General features: G+C 32.3%; 2 protein-coding genes across 4 annotated transcripts; both read left to right on the top strand.

Annotated features, from left to right (window-relative positions):
• Positions 1 to 1,517: 1,517 nt before the first annotated feature.
• LOC128193311 (uncharacterized) lies at positions 1,518 to 3,629 on the top strand. Its single transcript, XM_017587443.2, has 2 exons — positions 1,518 to 2,465; positions 3,338 to 3,629. The coding sequence occupies exon 1, from the start codon at positions 1,806 to 1,808 to the stop codon at positions 2,442 to 2,444; it is 639 nt and encodes a 212-aa protein (XP_017442932.1). The 5' UTR covers positions 1,518 to 1,805; the 3' UTR covers positions 2,445 to 2,465; positions 3,338 to 3,629.
• LOC108347972 (calcium-transporting ATPase 12, plasma membrane-type) lies at positions 2,450 to 18,439 on the top strand. Of its 3 annotated transcripts, XM_052873079.1 has the most exons (5): positions 2,450 to 2,465; positions 3,338 to 3,386; positions 9,893 to 9,956; positions 13,459 to 13,612; positions 14,348 to 18,439. In XM_052873079.1, the coding sequence occupies exon 5, from the start codon at positions 14,637 to 14,639 to the stop codon at positions 17,787 to 17,789; it is 3,153 nt and encodes a 1,050-aa protein (XP_052729039.1). In that variant the 5' UTR covers positions 2,450 to 2,465; positions 3,338 to 3,386; positions 9,893 to 9,956; positions 13,459 to 13,612; positions 14,348 to 14,636; the 3' UTR covers positions 17,790 to 18,439. The 3 variants fall into 3 exon arrangements, with proteins under 3 accessions (XP_052729039.1, XP_052729041.1, XP_052729040.1); XM_052873081.1 differs by lacking the exon at positions 2,450 to 2,465 and having other exon boundaries at positions 13,444 to 13,612; XM_052873080.1 differs by lacking the exons at positions 2,450 to 2,465; positions 3,338 to 3,386 and adding an exon at positions 6,213 to 6,312.
• Positions 18,440 to 19,597: the final 1,158 nt, after the last annotated feature.

Genomic DNA, 19,597 nt, shown 5'->3' with positions numbered 1-19,597 from the left:
TTCATCTTCATCTCCAACCTCATGTTTAAACCTTACCTGAAACAAACATAATACCACAATGACCAATTAAACATGACCACTCACCTAAAACAGTGCTCAACAAGACTTCCTCCACCACAACAAAAATCCTAGCTTTTTATTCAATGCACTGAACACTCTGAAAACTCTAAGAGGAACTCGAAGACCACACCTTTTACACCCGAGAACTAAGCTTATACCTGTGAAAGGAAGTTATTATATCACCAACCAATTAACTATATTTAATGGTTGCATATTAACTATATTTAATGGTTGCATAGTGCTCTTTGTGAAGGGTTCAAAAATTTCAAAATGAAATAATATGATTAAGAATCTCATGTTGACCTGTTTATGATGTATTTTATGAGCTCATGAATCTCTCAAGCATGCGAAGAAAGTAACTAAAGTTACTTGTGACAAAATCGTATCTTTATTTTCATTTATAATATTTATTAATTAATATTATTGTTTCCACGGGATTGGGACTACGATGAATTTACTCATTTTTCTTATTTGGACGAACTTTATTCATTTCATTGTTTTGGACGACCGATTAGTTTGAAGAGGAGTGACTTACAGAAGATATTCCGACACTCAAATTAAATATTTTTTTTCTAAAGATCTAAAGTAATCAAATTATCAAGTATCAGAATGTCTTTTACCTCTTCAAACTTATCAGTCGTCCAAAATAATTAGAGAAGCAAACGTTCGTTAAAAGAAAAAATGAATATGATCCATCTCATCCAAATCAAGTGGAAATATTTATTAAAAAAAATAATATAAAATTGATGACATTTTCTTAAAAGTTATCCGTATAAATGCATGAAAATAGAAAAAGATATTTATTCAGCAAATCTTCGTTTTTCATAGCTTATAACCAAGTAAAAATGAACATGAAAGTTCACACAAATCCATCCCCACTAATTTATCTTAAGAGTAAATTATAACAAATCAACCCATTCTAAATGTAAAACAAACATTTGGCTATGAATGAAGATTCAAATTTCAAATTTTGAATCTAAACTTACCAACTTTTACAGTAAAAGGTTTACCGACAGCTGAGAAACTTATGTGAAAAAAAAAACTGTAAAAATGATTTAGACAGAAAGAGTGAAACAAAGGATCTTGGAAAGGAAACAGTCCAAAACTTGCTTTAATCGGCTTGATAGAAAGCAAAACCAATAAATTTTTAGAGAGAAAAAGAGGAGAACTAGAGTAACATTATAAACATTCCGTGTAAGAAATATATGAAAACATGTTTTCCAAATGTAGTGGGACGTGATAGAAGGTTATATTTAGAAATGTCAAATTCTAGAATGTATGAAGTTTTGTGACGTGTAAGAAAAATACGCGGCCAAATATCCAATTTTTAAGTGTGTTTTGATTTTCACTTTTAGTTAATTTTGTGTTATTTTGAAGATTGTGTTTGGTTGACTTTAATTTTGTTTTATTATGGTTTAAAGTGTATATCTTATAAATTAGAAACATAATATGTCATTGTTTACTCTTGGCAAGATGCCGTTATTTTATACCCTTGTACGCGACTATGATTACGAAAATTTTGAGATGTAAGATCGGCTATCGAGGGCAGCGGCGTGGCGGCGGAAGGCACTGTGTTGCGGCCTTTTCTCCGTCGAGAATTTGCTCAGAGAACTTTCTAATCGACCTTTGAATTTTCGTCTGGATTTACTTTCACTTCTCAATTCCGCTTCTCTGCTAAGCACTCATTTGATTTTCGAGTTTTTCAAGCGATTAATCCTAAGCCTCTAAAACCCTAACTAGCAATAATGGATGCATCGCCCCCCGACAATGCCGTCGACTACTCACCTTCTTCAACCGTTATCGAATTCGACCGCCCCGTTCCTTTACTTCGGGGACCATTACTGGCGGGTCCCTCCGTCGAGCCGTCGGCTGGACCGTACGTGCTCGCCTTTAGGGATTCGCGCGCGTGGGCGTCTTCGTTCGTTGCCTGTGAGCGCAAAATTGTTGAGCAGTGCGAGGAGGGGGCGAGGATCGGATGCGCCGTGAGCGCTTCCAGGAACTGTAAGCCTACGTGGTGGAAGGCTCTGGCGGGCCTCACACTTCACGATCTGAAGGAACGGGAGGAGTGCGAAGTGCGGGAGATGGCGGATTGTTTCGCCGTGGCTAAGGAGAAATGTGCTGGCTTCGCCAGGGAGAAGTGTTTGGTTCCCTTTAGGGATGCGAGGATTAGGGTTGCGAAAGGGGTTTTGAGTCCCAAGGGTGTTGGCAAGTTGATTGGTTGGGGATCGATGCCTGTGAGTGGGAGGAGCACGTGGTTGATGAATCAAATGGGTCTGATTAGTGGTGATTTGGGAATAACGAATTGCAAGGCTAGCGAGTTGCTGGGATTTGATGATTATGTGCAATGCATTTTGGGTGAACGAGAACAAGGCACCGAAAACTAATTTTGTCCTCTGATACCGGAGGTAGAGTTTTGAAACCCAAATACTTGTGTTTATACTTCTGGGTTCTGGACTAGACAGTTGGTCTGTCAGGTAGACTAAAGTAGTTCCTATGCAAAGTTTATTGGTTAAAGAGGGCAGTAGAGGACGAATTTTATTTATAGTTCCCTGGTTTCTTTTAGTGTTATACTCCAATTAGAATTGGAATATTTCATGCGTATTTCATGGCTAGTTTATGTTGGCTTTAATACAAACCTTTAATAAATGGATTACAGAGGTGAAATTTCACTTGATTAGAGAACACTACGAAGAAAACCTGAACTACATCTAAGTTTAATCCTTCAAGAAATCTCTCCTTTGAACTGGGTGGACGTGTTGTGCATAGCTATGTTTGGTCTAGTATACGAGATACGATGGAATTTTGTATTCATACGTTTAGGCTGTCAGTCTCAAGGAAAATTGGAAACATAAGAATCTAGGGTCTCCATACTTGGGTGTTCTTTGTTGAATCTTATACTTTGATGTGAAAATTTTGTATGGACCATCATTGTTTGTACTAGGGAAAGGAGGAACGTTCTGCCTATATGCATTTTTTAAAAATAAGAAAATTTAGATAATTGAAGTGGATGGTTTTCAGAATGTGCATAAAGATATGACTGGTGTATAGAAACTGTATTAACAGACGATGCTATCCACCATTTTTTAGCATTGGTATGTTATGCCTGCTTGAAAATTTCAGCTGTGTTGGTGGAGACTGGAGTGTTTTGATGCTGCACACAATAAATATATAATAACATAACGTTGATTGTGCATAACTTTAAATATCTGTTGTCTCGAAGAATAATTTTGAAAAGCCGGTGGCATAACAGTAACTTATTCCTTCTTTGTTGGTGCAGAGGTTATAAAAAATGTCATCTCATAGAGCTTAACGAATCAAGTATCCAGGTTTTACTTGACTCTAACTTTTGAATTATGTTCTGATTGTCATTTTTATTAGTAAGTTACAACATTTTTATTAGTAGGTTAGAAAGGGTTCAGACTTGTGTAGTTGCATGGCATGATAACATAAAAAATAACTGCAGTTACTGCAGTCCGATGTATATGAACGTATCATAAGGTAAAATGATTTGAGGGGTTGTGCTGGAGTCTAATTGAATTGAATCTGAAAATTATATCCATTAAGTATTATATGTTGTTGCTTTTTTTTGTTTGGCGTACTTTTTTCCCTTGTTCTACAGAAGCCAGAGACTTCCATGTGCTACTTACTTTTCTAATATGTATTTATTTGCCTTCTATTGCATGGCTGGTTGGTTGCTAGTGTTCAAGGGTTATAAAGGTAATATTTACAATTTATTCAATTTGAGGTCTACTAAACAGACCAGGCGGATTAAAGGTTATAATCGAGTCTTCATATTTAGATCATGTTTGATTGAGTTTGGGATCAAGTTTCTTTGTAAGTTTAGTACATGTTCTTTCTTTATTAGCTTTACTAGTGTCATTGGTTGAGAGTTCAGACATTATGAGAAGTGTGATACATTACATTTCAGATTTCTTAATTATTGACGCACCAGTACTTACTGTGGTTTTCCATTCTCCGTGCATCTGTATGGTAATTTTAATTCAGAAGTTAAACAAATTGTGTTTCCTTTTAGCCAATAAAGAATAGCTCAAGTAACAGGGGAGAAATGGGTTTGGGTTAGAAGTCATTGGTATATTCTTGGATGTAAACCAATGATGCTTCCTGTTATGGGAAGGGAGCTAGTGATAAGAACTTGGGCATGGTGGAGTATCTAAGTGTTTGATTCTTCCCCTTAATATTTAGCTTTTGAGGGTGGGTTCCCCTAATGCTTGGGTACTTGTCATTTGGTGTCAGTGCTGATTGTTGATGTCTTAGAAATGGCTACCCATGAAGGGTTCTAACCAACGAGGGAGTTGAGTGAAGTGTTGTAGAGTGAAACCTGTAGAGGTTGACTCTTATGACGGTGCTAGGATAGAAACTTTGCATTATAGGATGCCCAAGTCCTACATTGAGTAATGTGAAATGCTCAAACGAGTATTTAGGTGTTTGGTTCTCACTCCTTAATAGCTAGCTTTTTACGTGATGGGTTCACTTGGATAGAAGTCTTGATGTCTTCTTTTACCTTGGATTTTATGGGCCAAACTTCTTTTGCCTGTTTGGCATGCTACTGTAGAAGGCAAGAATAAAGTGTTGTAGAGTGAAGGTGTTTAACTCTTAGAATGGTGCTATGATAGGAACTCGGGTACCCACATTAAATATGAGATGCTTGATGTATTTAAGTGTTTGGTTCTCCCTCTCAGTAGTTAGGTTTTGAGTGAGTTCCCCAATTACTTGGGTACTTTTCAGCTGGTGATAGATGTCTCGAAGTCTTCTTTTAACCTGGAGTTTATGGGCCAAATTTCTTTTTCCTGTCTTTGCACACTACTGTAGAAGGCAAGAATAAAGTTTAAAGGTTTAGCAATTGCACTTGCCAAACGTGAATGTTGGAAATTTGGATATGCTTAGGGGCTTTGGGACCTATTTCTCTCGACTGTTCTCCATAAGCGCATCTCAACTCTCTTGTTGCAATTTAAAAATGGGGCATTTCAAATTGTTATTTTCCAATATCCTTGACATTATGGAGCCTTTGGTTTGTGAAATGTTTTATCATATTAGGGAATTCATATGTGAGAATGTTTTATTCACATTTTCGGTAGAATAAGATAGATTTGCTTGTAAAAATTGTCTGAGAATGATTTATTAAATTACGTACGGACTATATTGGAATTTTCATATTGTAACTTATCCCTTCCCTTTATCTTAGCTATCAAACTAGAGGACATACGAGAGTTCCCCTCTTTTATCCACTCAAGCATCCAAACAATAGAAAGTAACTCTTACCCCAAAAACTTTCAAACATAAATATCTTGATATTTTGTATATTTTTTTTCCTAGGCATCAAATTAAGATTTTGTCAAGTTTTGCTTATTGATGTAATGATTGTTGAGATTATGCACAGTTGTTTGTTGAGGCAACCAAAGAGGCCATTAAGCAAATTATTTTCGGATTTTCCTCTTGGATTGGTCCTTAAGATTGTAGTTTTAGCATTAGATAAGAATTGCCTAAAGGTACTGTTGCCATATCTGCGATGGTGAAATTACACCTCCCCGCTTTCCAATGAACAAATCCGGTGCCTCATAATAGGTTTTCTTTTTGTTTTCTCCCCTTCTTCCTTCCCTTTCTTTCTTTTGCTCTGCTTACCCTTCGTTTCTACGGATGTGCCTCATCTCTTTTTTCTCTTCTTATTGTCAGTGAGGCTATTATTGTTCTTCTTATTGCTCTATTTTTTCAAAATTTCAGAATTTAGTTCTGTTTTTCTGAACGTTCGATACAGAGTTTCAGAACCATGTTATTTTATGTTCTTTTATTAAACCACCTACAACGTTGTACCTCATTCTTTTCACTCATAGGACAATGTCAAGCACAAAAAATCAAATTATTTTGAGTTGAGATATCTTGGATTTCAGTCTATGATTTTTGTTTTTTTTAATATATTTTCTCTTTCTTTTTTTCAATTATTTTAGATATATATTGTTATTTTTATCTGCTATGACTTCTATTGGGCATCCGCCACATGTGTATGACAATGCTTTGGTTCTTGTCCCTGGGCGGTCTAATAATACTATTGATATAATAACGTAAGGTAAAGGTATAACTCAGTACACCTTGCTACCTTTATACTCTGTTTTTTTGTGCTATCTTTGAAACAGAGGGAAGAGCGGAAAAGGAAAAAACGAAAGAGAAAGAAAATAGGGGCTTCTCCTTTATCTCCAAGCCTTTTCCGTGTACATTCAAACCAGATATTGAAATCCGGTAATTTTCTAAACTAGATTTTTGAAATCCAGTGAGTTTTTTTAACTGAATTTTGAAATCCAGTGCATCCAAAGCATAATAAAAATAAATGTATCAAAAGAAACAAATATAAAATTTCATGTAAAAAGCTTATACTTGGAAGATGAGATGAAATGAAGAAGATGAAAGTGAACAAATAGGTTTTGTTTTCATAATGAAAGCAAGAGCCCACAACAAGCACCGCCACACATATATGAGAGCGAAGGAAGAATAATGATTAAGTGTGAAGAGTGACGACTTGGAGATGCATGGCAATATAGTTCGCAGTAAATATGATTCCGTAAACAATAATTATTAATTACCTAAATTTATATTATATATATATATATATATATATATATATATATATATATATATATATATTTACTGAAGGGCACAAATGTTAACTTGGAAGTGTAGGGAGAAGGCTTGGAGGTGTCGGGAGAAGTCCTCAAGAAAGTATAATGAGTTTGTTTGGGTTTTGAGAGAAAAAGAGTAAAAGAAATTAATAAAAAAATTGTAGGTGTAAATGATGGGATACGAAAAAAATTAAAATTAGTTGTGTAATATAATTAGTTATGAAAATGTCCGTTGTTGTATAGTTGAGAAATATGGAATGGTACAGTATTGAAAAATTCAGCCCAGAACGTAACCATGTCTCCAATATGTATTCAAATAATGCATTTATTTGTTTGCAAATCGAAACCAATACTCACAAAATTAAGAGAATGTTGCCTAGATAAATTTCTAGAATTCACATGCACTCCATCTTCCAACAAAAATGCCACAGTCTAACGCAACTCTAATAGAGAATAATAAAAAAATAAAATGTGAAAACAAAATTCAATAAATAAAGAAGGGAATTTAGGTCATGAATTGTTGAATACATCGTAGAGAAGGGTTGCCGTTTGAAAACATCTTCACCTCCACCAAGTGGCCATCTTTCGGTGTCGAAACCAGTCTCTCACCGGAGGCCAAACATCCCATCGAATTTCCTTTCTCTGAACCAACATGTTTCACTATGCTGATGTCGTAGGTTGAACCAACTAGTGTTGTCTTGTGGTCGCTGTCGTACAAAGTCGTTTTAAAACACTGATCTATTTTTTTTTTAAACCAGCGGAGCAACTTCATTCGAGTGCAATTAAAATTTTCTTTAAAAGTCGTAAACCTTCAATAAATATCATGATTCTGTCTAAAGGACGGGAAAAGCCGTAAAACACAAACATGCCACTTAGCATTCCATTCTCTTCATCACACTTACGAGGGGCAATTCTCCTTCAACCCCTCATCTTTCCCCAGTTGCATTTCTGCGTGAATTTGTTGAAACAACCAACAACAGTCTGCTTTTTTATGCGCAAACAATACATCAATGGATCAAAGCAGTGTTGGCTAACATGCCATCCATCAGGTATTGCATTTTTTTATTTCTAATATTATTTAACGGTCATTCATATAAAAGCTTTTTGGTACGAGGAATTGGTCCTACGGTCAAGGTAATAAAGTGCAAATAAAAAACATTAAGTATCTTTGGTCGGAATATAATAGGATGAATTCTAGCTATAATCATTCGTTTGGTGCACCAATACAATATGATTTCTCTATCTCAATGTTTATTCAATGTTGTTAGAGTAGTATATTTCTTATCCCGAATAGAGTTGGGTTAGAAGTCAATATATTTCTTATATCGATGAGAGTTAGGTTAGAAGGCAATTGGATGAAAGAATTCATTTTCTTTCTATTTTTATACCACTCGCCTCCATTAGAAATACTATCACCACATTTGTCACCGTTGTTCTTGCGCTCAACACTAACACTCTCATCACTACCCACGTTATAACAATCATGAATTCACTATATTTGTTGTCACCACCATCTTTACGTACAGCATTTCTATTATCTATTATTATTGTTGGAGATCTCACCTAGGTTATTATATAAGGGAGTGCAAAATTCATAAGGCAGTTTTTTTTGTCTTGACTAGGGATGAAATGGTTGTAATTTTGTAAATAATGTCGAAGAAAAATAAATTTTGTCTCACCCAAATTTTCTAAATAATTAACGACACTGTTGCAAAGCCTTAATGTGACATTGATTTGTAGTTTGTACATAATGTCGAGAAAAAATAAATATTCTGTTTTAATAAAATGTATATTTATTTACTCAATCTATATTCTTTTTGTATAGGATAAAGAATATTAATTATTTTTATCAATAATCGTGGTGAGTATTGCCTGAATATTATTCATAACATGATATACATTAGTCGTTTCAAGATGATAAATAATTAGTTTTTTTTATTAAGTTTTAATCATCAATATTAATTGTGATGGTTTATCAGATTGAATGTCTGAATTTGGACTTATTGGCCGCCCTTTCCATTGTTGGAAATAGTTGCCAATGGAAGAAGTTGCTTGGCATAAAAGCAACCCTATGATGGGGATGATTTGACTAATAGCTTTTAGAAAGTATATAATAGTTGATTAAGAATGACGTTGGAAGATGCTAGGAAGTTGTATAGGGAAGAATTTGTTTGTTGATTGCGTTTCAGATTCCACTATTTGTTCACTTCAGTATGATAAAATTCTAAATATCATTTTCCAAGAAATTTCCTGGTAGTTTCCGCCTCCAGTCGGTGATTTAATATAGAGGGGAAAAGTCCACACATTTTCGGTGGCCAAGTTACTAGGTATTTTCGATTTGTCAACCATCACCAATTACTATCTCTTAGCCGTACTCTCTTTAATATTCTTCTTTAAATAATAACTCTACAGTTACTTAAAATATATTCAAAATTATTAGATTAGAAAACTCATTAAAATACTTGATATCTTTAATAAAATTTAGTTAGCAACATAGAGTGTTTAAAAAATAATGCGTTGCTTTGGGTAAGAGTACTCTTTTTTTCTGAAGCATGCATTAAAGTGTTGGAGTTATTAGTCAAGTCTTTTTCTTCCCATCTTTGTGCAGTTTGGCACCTTTGGAAAGAAGGACAACATGTTCTTTGCTTTTAGTTAATAATGCATTACCTAACTAGTACAAATACAATTTATTAAAAGTCTGTGTTTTCAGGAGAAGATTTTCAGAGGATAGTTCATTTTTCCAAAGAATTTCAAAAGAAATTAACATTATAGAAATTTATATGAATAATTTATTTAATGAACAATTGTAAATTTAACTTAAAAGTAATAATTTAAAAAGAAAATTCATACTCTATCTTCTTTCCAATCCATGTTTATTCCATTCATATTTTTTTAGCTCAACTTGGAACGAGATATCTTAATGTTATTGACTCAATTCTTTTTCTTTTTCTTTTACTTGTCTCAACAATGATTTATTTTAAAATTAAAAGTAAATTGTGATTTTTGTTATCGTTATGATCAAGGAACTTTTTTATATTAATCGTGCTTTTCTAGGTGACGTTAAACATGCCTTTTTGTTGTTGTTAACATCACCGTGCATTTATAGTTGATGACATTTGTATTATTTTTTCTATCACTGTTCATTAGGATTTTTTAATTTTTTTTTCATTAACATTATTGAGATTATTTATTGGTCGATGTAGATTCAAGTTTCCAAAGCTGATCAATGTATCTTTGGATGGATACCACAAGATTTTTTCAATTGAGGTATGTAATAGTCTTTTTCTTTTGTTGATAATTGCAAGATTGAAATAGTATATATATATATATATATATATATATATATATATATATATATATATATATATATATATATATATATATATATATATATTTTACATTTGATGATAATTGAATGCTCTATACAAGTATTTTTTTTAACGAATTTGAATTACTTCATCCAACAAAATATTAGAAAAATGAAATAATATGAAAAAAGACTATTTAAATTTAATATATTTGAATTTCTTAGAAATTATAAAATTCTATATTCAAGATGAGATTAATATATATTTTTAATCCCAATAATAAAGTATTTGGGAAGCTTTTGAATTTCTTTATTTTGGTTTATTTATGTTTGGTTCAAAAAAATTAATGGAATATCAATTGAAATTGAAATTTTTTGGATTTTCTTTTTCCAGAACCAAAATGTACTCTTTGACACTTCAAAACTGACCTAACGTGAACTGAAATTAATTATTTTAATATTATTCTTTCACTCATTTATAAGGGACGTGTGAGATGAAAACAATCTAATGTGTCTAATGTGGTTGTGCTTGACACGATAAGAAATTTATGGAACAATATAAAAGAGACTCATTTATGTTTTGGATTTTACGCAATACTATCCATGCGTACGTAAAAGGTTTGTGAAACTTTTGAGAGATAGATTCTGGAGATTATTTCATATTTATGTCACAATCTATACAAATAACATATCTTTGTTTATCTTTTGTTGTAAAAACATAGAACCCCTTTATTTTAATTCCTCTATTGATAAAAAAAAAGGAAAGAAAGTTACCAATATCTATAAATAAATTGTCTAATAATATACCCATATTAGAGAACAAATATCTAATAATAGTTATAGTGGTAGAATATTAGATTATTGTGTAAAAATAGATAAAGATAAATACATGTAAGAATAAATTATAATAAATAAAATGGCAAATTGATACAAACCAAACGTGAAAAGTTGGTTATGTTTTTATATTCAAATTAAATCGAATTGTATATAATTTTTATTTGGATTTTTTTATAATCAAATTTAATTGAATTGTATATGTTTGGTTCCAACTTGTTTTTAACCAAAAGTTGAAATATTGTTGAAAGTCCTAATTTTTAATAACTTGATTTCAATCCTTTCATTTAATTCAAGTGATTTTAGAGTGAAGCACACGTAAACTTTGTAAATAACAAATTTTAATTAATAATATTTATTCTTATTTTAAATTACAAATATCCGTATGCTTAAGCATTGCTTAGATACATTTAAAATAAAAAATATTTAAATTGAATCATTAATTGCGGAAAAAAGAATACTAATTTAAATCGTGATGATTAATATTTTTGCTTGTGTAATGCAAAAGAATTATCTGAATAATTAGGCCATTTAATTTTATTCATGCTTTGGTACAAAATTATAAAGTGATATGATATTTGATATATGTATGTCATTATTTAATATAAAGTTTTAGTAATTCAAATTTAAAACCAATATTCTGAAGCGTCGGATCTGAAGTTAATATAAAGATGAAAATCGAACAATTTAACAGATATGTATTACTGTATTATACTGCATAGTACAGCAGTGTCGTGGCTGAAACGGGCAATTGCAGTTTTTTTTTATTTTTTATTTCAGAATATTAAGCAAGTCTATAAAATAGATAGATTTGTGGGTAAGGTAGATGAATTGCAGAGTCTGCTGCTGATATGCTTATTATTAGATCACGATATTTTAATATTTTTTGATAATAGATTATGTATTACTATTTTATTAATTTGTATTTTTGAAAGGAACGAATCATAAATTATTATATAAGTTATTGTAAAAAAATTGTTAAAAAATATTTTTTTATTATTAAACCTCAAATGAGGTAGGTAATTGGGTTCACGCAACGTGCAGACTTATCACATAAACTGACATAACTAGACTTTGGATTCATCCACTAGTAATGAGTCAATTCACTTCATTCCCACAAAACTACTCACTTTACAATGCTTCCTCAATCATAAATATTTTTAGTCAGTTTCATAGATTTTTTCTTTTCTATTGATATATCACTTATCAGATGCTAATTTATGTACTAGTATTGTATTTGTTCACATTTAACAACATTTGTCAAGATATGATATCTTTAGTTTTTTTTTTGTCTTAAAGCGTGAAATTTCACTTTGAAATAATCTAATTAATAGTGAAAGACTCAGACGTAGCATAAATCCGAAAACAACGGAGCATAAATACATTTGATAGGAGAATGCATTTTACGAAGAAATAAAGATGTAATTGAAATAGCTGGTTTTTGATTAAAATAATTAGATTGATAAATTTAGTAAAAAATTAAAATTATAATTGTCCATTGTAAATAGATTTATCCATAATAAATAAATAAACTTGTTGTATAAAATAATGTATAAATGTCTATCCATGTTATTTTCTTTTTATCAACCAATTTTCGAAATAATTTAATTAAATACTTATAATTGAATAAATTAGTTTGGTGAAGTTAAACTTGATTCTATGTCTAACATATATATGGTTTATGAAATGATGAAAATTTTAAAAAGTGTAACGTTGATGATTTATAGTTAAAAATAATTTGACACGGTTATTTAAAAAAAGAAAACACTGAAGTCGTAGTTGTCAAAATTAAATTTCCGACAAGCCGCCGCCCAGCACCTGGGTTTCACACACCAGTTAGGAAGTAATAGCATTTTGAATTTGCATTTGGTCCATTGGGAGTGTGAAACCAGCCGCATATTTTGATGATCTTCATTCTCCATGTACTCACCAATTCAACACTTCTTCCTTTATTGTCAAATAATATATAAAAGTTTACTTGAAGTTTAGTTCTTAATATCATAAATAAAATTTATCCCAGTGAGATTAATAATTATGAGACATATTATTCATTTTGTTGTTAAATTATTATTGAATTATTCATTAATATTTTAATATTTAGTCTGGTGAAATTTATATTTATTGGATATATTATTTATTTTTTATCGGATTGTTATTGGATATTTTTTAATATTTAATCTCACATAGTGTAAGAAAAATATATTAAAAGTTTTATATTGATTAAAAATAAAATTAATCTAGAGAATATATATGTATTTGAATGTAAATTTTATTTTATAAATTAATTTTGTAAAACTAAATTAGATTTAAAGTTCAGTTATTAATTTCTTTTTTCATAGGTACTTTTATTTGTTTGAATCTCTGCTCTCTTCAATAAACTTGGAATCTTAATTAACTGGATTGTGTTGTGAGTGGATGTTTGTAAATCTTAATTGTTTGATTGTTATGAACTTATTCATCATTTTTAAGTGTGCTATGCTATCTAGTTTACATTTCCAAGACTGAATAATCATAGATATTTGACTATAAAATAGTACGCCATAGCCTTGTAGCAAACGGAAAAACAGAATAGAAACATTTTGTAAGGAAGAAGAATATAATGCCAAAAATTAGTCTGCAATTTTGTAGTTGTGGGCACGCATATTCCACGCAAAATCCATGCCCGCCCAGGACGGCATGGTTTTACCCGGAGTTTTTTAGAAACATAGGCTTTACGAAAAAGACAATTATATCATCGTACATCACATTCTCTCAGACCCAGTCAACAAGCACTTGTTGCACGGTACGTTTTTAATTCAATTTCTTTTAGTTTCTTCAAGTTGGTTGGTAGCTTTAATTAGGCCATTAACTTCCACGCGAAGCTTGTTCTACCTCCACTCAAATAACTGCATATTTTTCTATTTCTCTTCTACTTCATCCTTTTTTATGAAACCACTGTATTTCTGGATCCTTCAACTATTTAAGAGTTTTTTTTAACAGGTTTTCTTGAAAAATAAGACAACTATAAATGATGTTACTATCTGGCTATATATTTAATATGTTTAAATGATTTATACAACAACTGTAGTAAGTGTTCCCACTATTCTGGGATCTGAATTGAATAGCAATAGAGATTATGGTTACCCACTACTCGTCTCTATTTCGGCTTCAAGAAAATGTATAAAATTATTATAACAAAAGTCTTTTACACCCGCCAGCGGAGCAGTTTTTATTGTAAATTTTTAGTTCCGTTGAGTTTAATGCATATGCAACAGTTTCACACGCTTAACTAATAATAAGAGTCATATGATTTTTAAAATAACATAAATTTTTTTATTGTACTGTTTCGTATTCTGTTTTCTGTTATACAAAACTAGACACGTTTACATTAAATTAATTAGATGGTTCAAGTTTTGCATATTTTCAAGCTTATGAAATGAAATATAAATTGGTTTGGTTAGCTCACCCGTGAAAGCAATAAGAGTGGTCTTCAAATGTGAATTGGTATTTCTTAGCAAAGTAATTACTGTATTCTCAGATATCACTTTCACTTATTCGGCAAGCATGTTGTATTCACGGAGCGTGTCCTTGAAAAGTTTGACTAAATTGGACTATAAAATAAAAAGACAGTTGTTTGTTTTACAACTTTGCCTCTAGGAGGAAGCTACTCGGAAGTTGCCTCTATGTACCCTCTGGCACGAAATTTTAGCATATTATGTCTTATATATAGGAGATAAGCAGCATTGAGTTTTCAGAATGAAGTTCTTTCCTAGTATCTTTTTGGATTAAGTAATTATTGAACTTCTGCTGTTCTCTCAAAATCCACCATGAGCAACCAAAGTCTTAAATATGATGGCACCTCATTCCTCGTTGACATAACCTCCACTGTTAATTACACCATCAACATAGCCAAAAAGAGATGGCGTTTTGCTTACACAGCAATTTATTCTAGGCGAGTCATGCTTGCCTTGGCTAAAGAAGTCATATCTAAGAGAAATACCAAAACCAGTCATTACTCTAACCTCTTCCAAACCCAATCTTCAAATTGCAGCAGTACTCTTGATATCATTGAGTCCTTGATTCCGCAACATGGGACCAATCATTATCCTTTGGTTCCTGATGTTGACAAGGTCAGGATTACCAGTATGGTCAAGGACAAAAACTTGTCAGCCTTTACGGAGTTTGGAGGAGTTGAAGGTGTTGCAAACATTCTTGGAACCATTCCAGCAAAGGGAATCACTGGCAGCCATGATGATGTTGCCAAACGTATTCAAGTATTCGGTTCCAACACTTACCAGAGGCCACCGCCTAAGTTTTTCCTGAGTTTTGTAGTGGAAGCTTTCAATGACACTACTATTCTGATTCTTCTTGTTTGCGCCGGTCTTTCCCTTGGTTTTGGCATAAAAGAACATGGCCCGGGGGAAGGCTGGTATGAAGGAGGGAGTATATTTGTAGCAGTGTTTCTGGTGGTGGTTGTTACCGCACTCAGCAACATCAGACAAGAGAGACAGTTTGACAAATTGTCAAAGATAAGCAACGACATCAAAGTAGAAGTAGTGAGAAATGGAAGGCCACAACAGATATCCATCTTTGATGTTGTAGTGGGAGATATTGCATCCCTTAAGATTGGTGATCAGATTCCAGCTGATGGATTGTTCTTGAGTGGCCATTCTTTGCTAGTGGATGAATCCAGTATGACAGGTGAGAGCGATCATGTAGAAATTGAGTCTTCAAGAAGCCCGTTTTTGTTGTCTGGTGCAAAAGTGGTCGATGGATATGCTCAGATGCTAGTGACATCTGTGGGAACCAACACAGCATGGGGTGAAATGATGAGCTCGATATCGCGAGACACCAACGAAAGGACACCATTACAGGCTCGCCTTGACAAGTTAACCTCTTCTATTGGAAAGGTAGGCCTCACAGTCGCTTTTCTTGTTCTTGTAGTCTTGTTAACTCGTTATTTCACTGGAAACACACAAGATAAAAAAGGGAACACAGAGTTCCAGGGGAGTAAAACTGATGTAAACGACATTTTCAATGCGGTTGTGAGGATTGTCGCTGCTGCAGTGACGATTGTGGTGGTGGCAATCCCAGAGGGTCTTCCACTGGCCGTCACTCTCACTCTTGCTTACTCCATGAAAAGAATGATGGCAGACCATGCAATGGTGAGGAAACTTTCTGCTTGCGAAACCATGGGATCGGCTACAGTTATTTGCACGGATAAAACTGGTACCTTAACCTTGAATCAAATGAGAGTCACCAAGTTTTGGCTTGGACTGCAAAATGTCGCGGACAAATTTTCCAATGCAATGGCCCCTAAAGTTCTTGAATTATTCCAACAAGGAGTTGGCCTCAACACAACTGGAAGTATCTATAAATCTTCATCAATATCTGAACCTGAAATTTCTGGCAGCCCAACAGAGAAAGCTATACTCTTGTGGGCCGTGTCAGATTTAGGCATGGACATGGATGAACTGAAGCGCACACACGAAGTTCTCCATGTTGAAACGTTTAACTCTGAAAAGAAACGAAGTGGCGTCGCAATAAGGAAGGAGACTAACAACACAGTTCACGTTCACTGGAAAGGTGCTGCAGAGATTATACTTGCAATGTGTTCAAATTATATTGACAATAACGGCATAGAGAAGTCCCTTGATGAAGAACGGAGTAAACTTGAAAACATAATTGAAGGCATGGCTGCTAGCAGCCTTAGATGTATTGCTTTTGCTTACATGCAGATTTCAGAAGATATTGATTATAACGATAAGGAGAAAGCACACCAAATCCTTAGAAAAGATGGCTTGACCTTGCTAGGTATTGTTGGCCTCAAGGATCCATGCCGACCCGATGTCAAGAAGGCTGTGGAAACCTGTAAACATGCAGGAGTTAGTATCAAGATGATCACAGGTGATAACATATTCACTGCAAGAGCAATAGCAACAGAATGCGGAATATTAGACTTTGATGGCCATGTGAGTGCGGGAGAAGTGGTGGAGGGTGTGGAATTCAGGAATTATTCTGAAGAAGAGAGAATGGAGAGAGTAGAGAAGATCCGCGTGATGGCAAGATCATCCCCTTTGGACAAACATTTGATGGTGCAGTGCTTGAAAAAGAAAGGTCATGTTGTTGCAGTCACAGGAGATGGCACAAATGATGCACCTGCTTTGAAAGAAGCTGACATTGGACTTTCTATGGGGATCCAAGGAACTGAAGTTGCCAAGGAGAGTTCTGACATTGTCATCTTAGATGACAACTTCAGTTCTGTTGCCACTGTTTTAAGGTGGGGAAGATGTGTTTACAACAACATCCAAAAATTCATCCAGTTTCAACTAACAGTGAATGTTGCAGCTCTAGTGATCAATTTTATTGCAGCAGTTTCTTCGGGAGATGTTCCCCTGACAACAGTTCAACTTTTATGGGTAAATCTGATTATGGATACGCTAGGAGCATTGGCACTGGCAACAGAAAGACCTACAAAGGAGTTAATGGAGAAAAGGCCAGTGGGTAGGACTGAGCCTCTTATTACTAGTATTATGTGGAGAAACCTTTTAGCTCAAGCTTTATATCAGATTTCTGTTCTCTTGGTTTTACAATTCAACGGAAAGTCAATCTTCAATGTTACAGAGGAGGTAAAGGATACTCTAATTTTTAATACTTTTGTTCTCTGCCAAGTATTCAACGAGTTCAACTCTAGAAGTATGGAGAAACTAAATGTATTCCGAGGCCTCCACAGAAACCATTTGTTTCTTGGAATTGTGGGGATTACCCTTGTTCTTCAAGTTGTGATGGTGGAACTTTTAAGGAAGTTTGCTGATACAGAGAGATTAACATGGGAGCAATGGGTAATTTGTATTGGAATTGCAGCTGTGTCATGGCCAATTGCTTGGATTACAAAGCTCATACCAGTTTCAGATAAACCCCTTTTAAGCCACGTTAAGTGGGTAAAATTATCGGTCTTGAAGATTAAGCATTATTTATAATTTTACCTCGTCACTCGCTTAAGGAACCAAAAATTCGAAGCATCTTCAACACTGGAATGTGAAATATTCGTGTATACCATGTATGGAAATTCAAGACCCTTTATGGTTAAAACATACAGGATCTTGAATTTCTATGTATCTTATACCTAAATATCACATATTTAATAGTGTGCAAGATGCTTGGAATTTTGTGGAATTTATGCTTGATTCAGTCTAGAAATTATTTAATGGTGAATTGGGGTGGGTTGGAATTAGGATATAATCAATTTCTCTGTTGTACCAAAAAGTATATAAAAAATATTTGGGGTTGTGGGAACTTAAAATTGATATCCCTCAAGGCTCTGAATAAAGACCACTATTTCATTTGTACCTTAGGTTGTTATTGATATGTTATATTATGACTCTTGGTTAAATTGACTTTGGTATGTTGAGTTTCATGCTAAACTAAAATTCCAGGCGAACAACAGAATGAAGGAGAACCTAGAAGAAAGAAGAAAAAGGATTTCTTATGAAGCACTATTGAAGGCCTCCTCTAATCAAATTTCATGTGCTTAATAAATATGTATGTTTGACATTATCTTCAAATATTGTTGCTAAATAAGCTATTCGAATTTTTTAGCTGTTATTTTATTATATAATCTTGGATTTGATATTGCTTTGCATCTATAGGAAGATTTTGACTGCTTAAATACCGGTACCGAGAGCTTATTCTATTCAAATACATAGTTTGATTGTTAATCAGGTTTTAAAAAATAAATCATTATTGAAAATGTAATTTGGTTAACATAATTAAAAAATTAATTGAAAATTTACAATAACTAATTTGAAAATTTAAAATATTAATTAATTAAATAATAATATTTAGATAATCAATAATGAATTCTATTATAAAAAAACACTTAAATTAACTTATTTTCTCTATTAATGTTTCTATCTCTAATATCTTTTTATAATTTTATTTTTTTATTTCTTTATTATTTAATTTTTTATTTTATTTTTATCTTGCATTATTTTAATTGTATTAACTAACCATTTTAGTATATAAATTTTATAAGAATTAATTTGTTAGGAATAATTTATTAAGAATTACTATAGACATATTATATATATATATATATATATATATATATATATATATATATATATATATATATATATATGCTATAAAAAAGTATAAATTGAACAAAATTATAATCAATAGTTTATAGTTTATTGCTTATAAGAACACACAATAAAAATAAAAAATGTAAGTATTTAAATTTTATTTTATTCTCTTGTAATTTGGTAGGTTTTTTATTTATTTCCTATTTCTTTTATACCATTTAAGTGTTTATAAATCATTACATTTTTTCAAAGAACTATTTCTATAAAAAGTGCTTATAAATAAAAATTTTAACATTACTTATATTTCGATAGATGATAAAAAAAAAGAAATAAAAAGAGAAATACAAAAAATGATATTTTGAATAAAATAAAATTATATATATTTTTTATTATAATTTTATTTTATTTAATTTTACAATTTGTATTTCACAATTTTTATTATGCAAAAGATAAAGATTTAAAAGAATATGCAACCACTTACTTGTAAGGTTTTAATGTCATACTATTTTTGGAAAAGAATTATAGGTCCACTATTTTGACATTTTTATGACATGCATTAATACAGAAAAGAAATTTAACATCAAATATTTTTAGGGTTATAAAACTTAAGTATATCAATGTGAGGTAAAAAAATTTAGACTCATGTTCTTAACCAAAATATAATGCAAAATTGGGAAAACAATGAAATGGACAATAAACAATGC

This window comes from Vigna angularis, chromosome 2 (assembly GCF_016808095.1).
Source record: "Vigna angularis cultivar LongXiaoDou No.4 chromosome 2, ASM1680809v1, whole genome shotgun sequence".
Lineage (NCBI taxonomy): Eukaryota > Viridiplantae > Streptophyta > Magnoliopsida > Fabales > Fabaceae > Vigna > Vigna angularis.
Note: the sequence above shows the minus strand (reverse complement) of the source record. Positions and strands in the feature narration are given on the sequence as shown.

What these genes read in the sequence shown, in the direction of transcription:
- LOC128193311 (XM_017587443.2), top strand. Translation starts at nt 1,806, where the DNA reads ATGGATGCATCGCCCCCCGACAATGCCGTCGACTACTCACCTTCTTCA.
- LOC108347972 (XM_052873079.1), top strand. Translation starts at nt 14,637, where the DNA reads ATGAGCAACCAAAGTCTTAAATATGATGGCACCTCATTCCTCGTTGAC.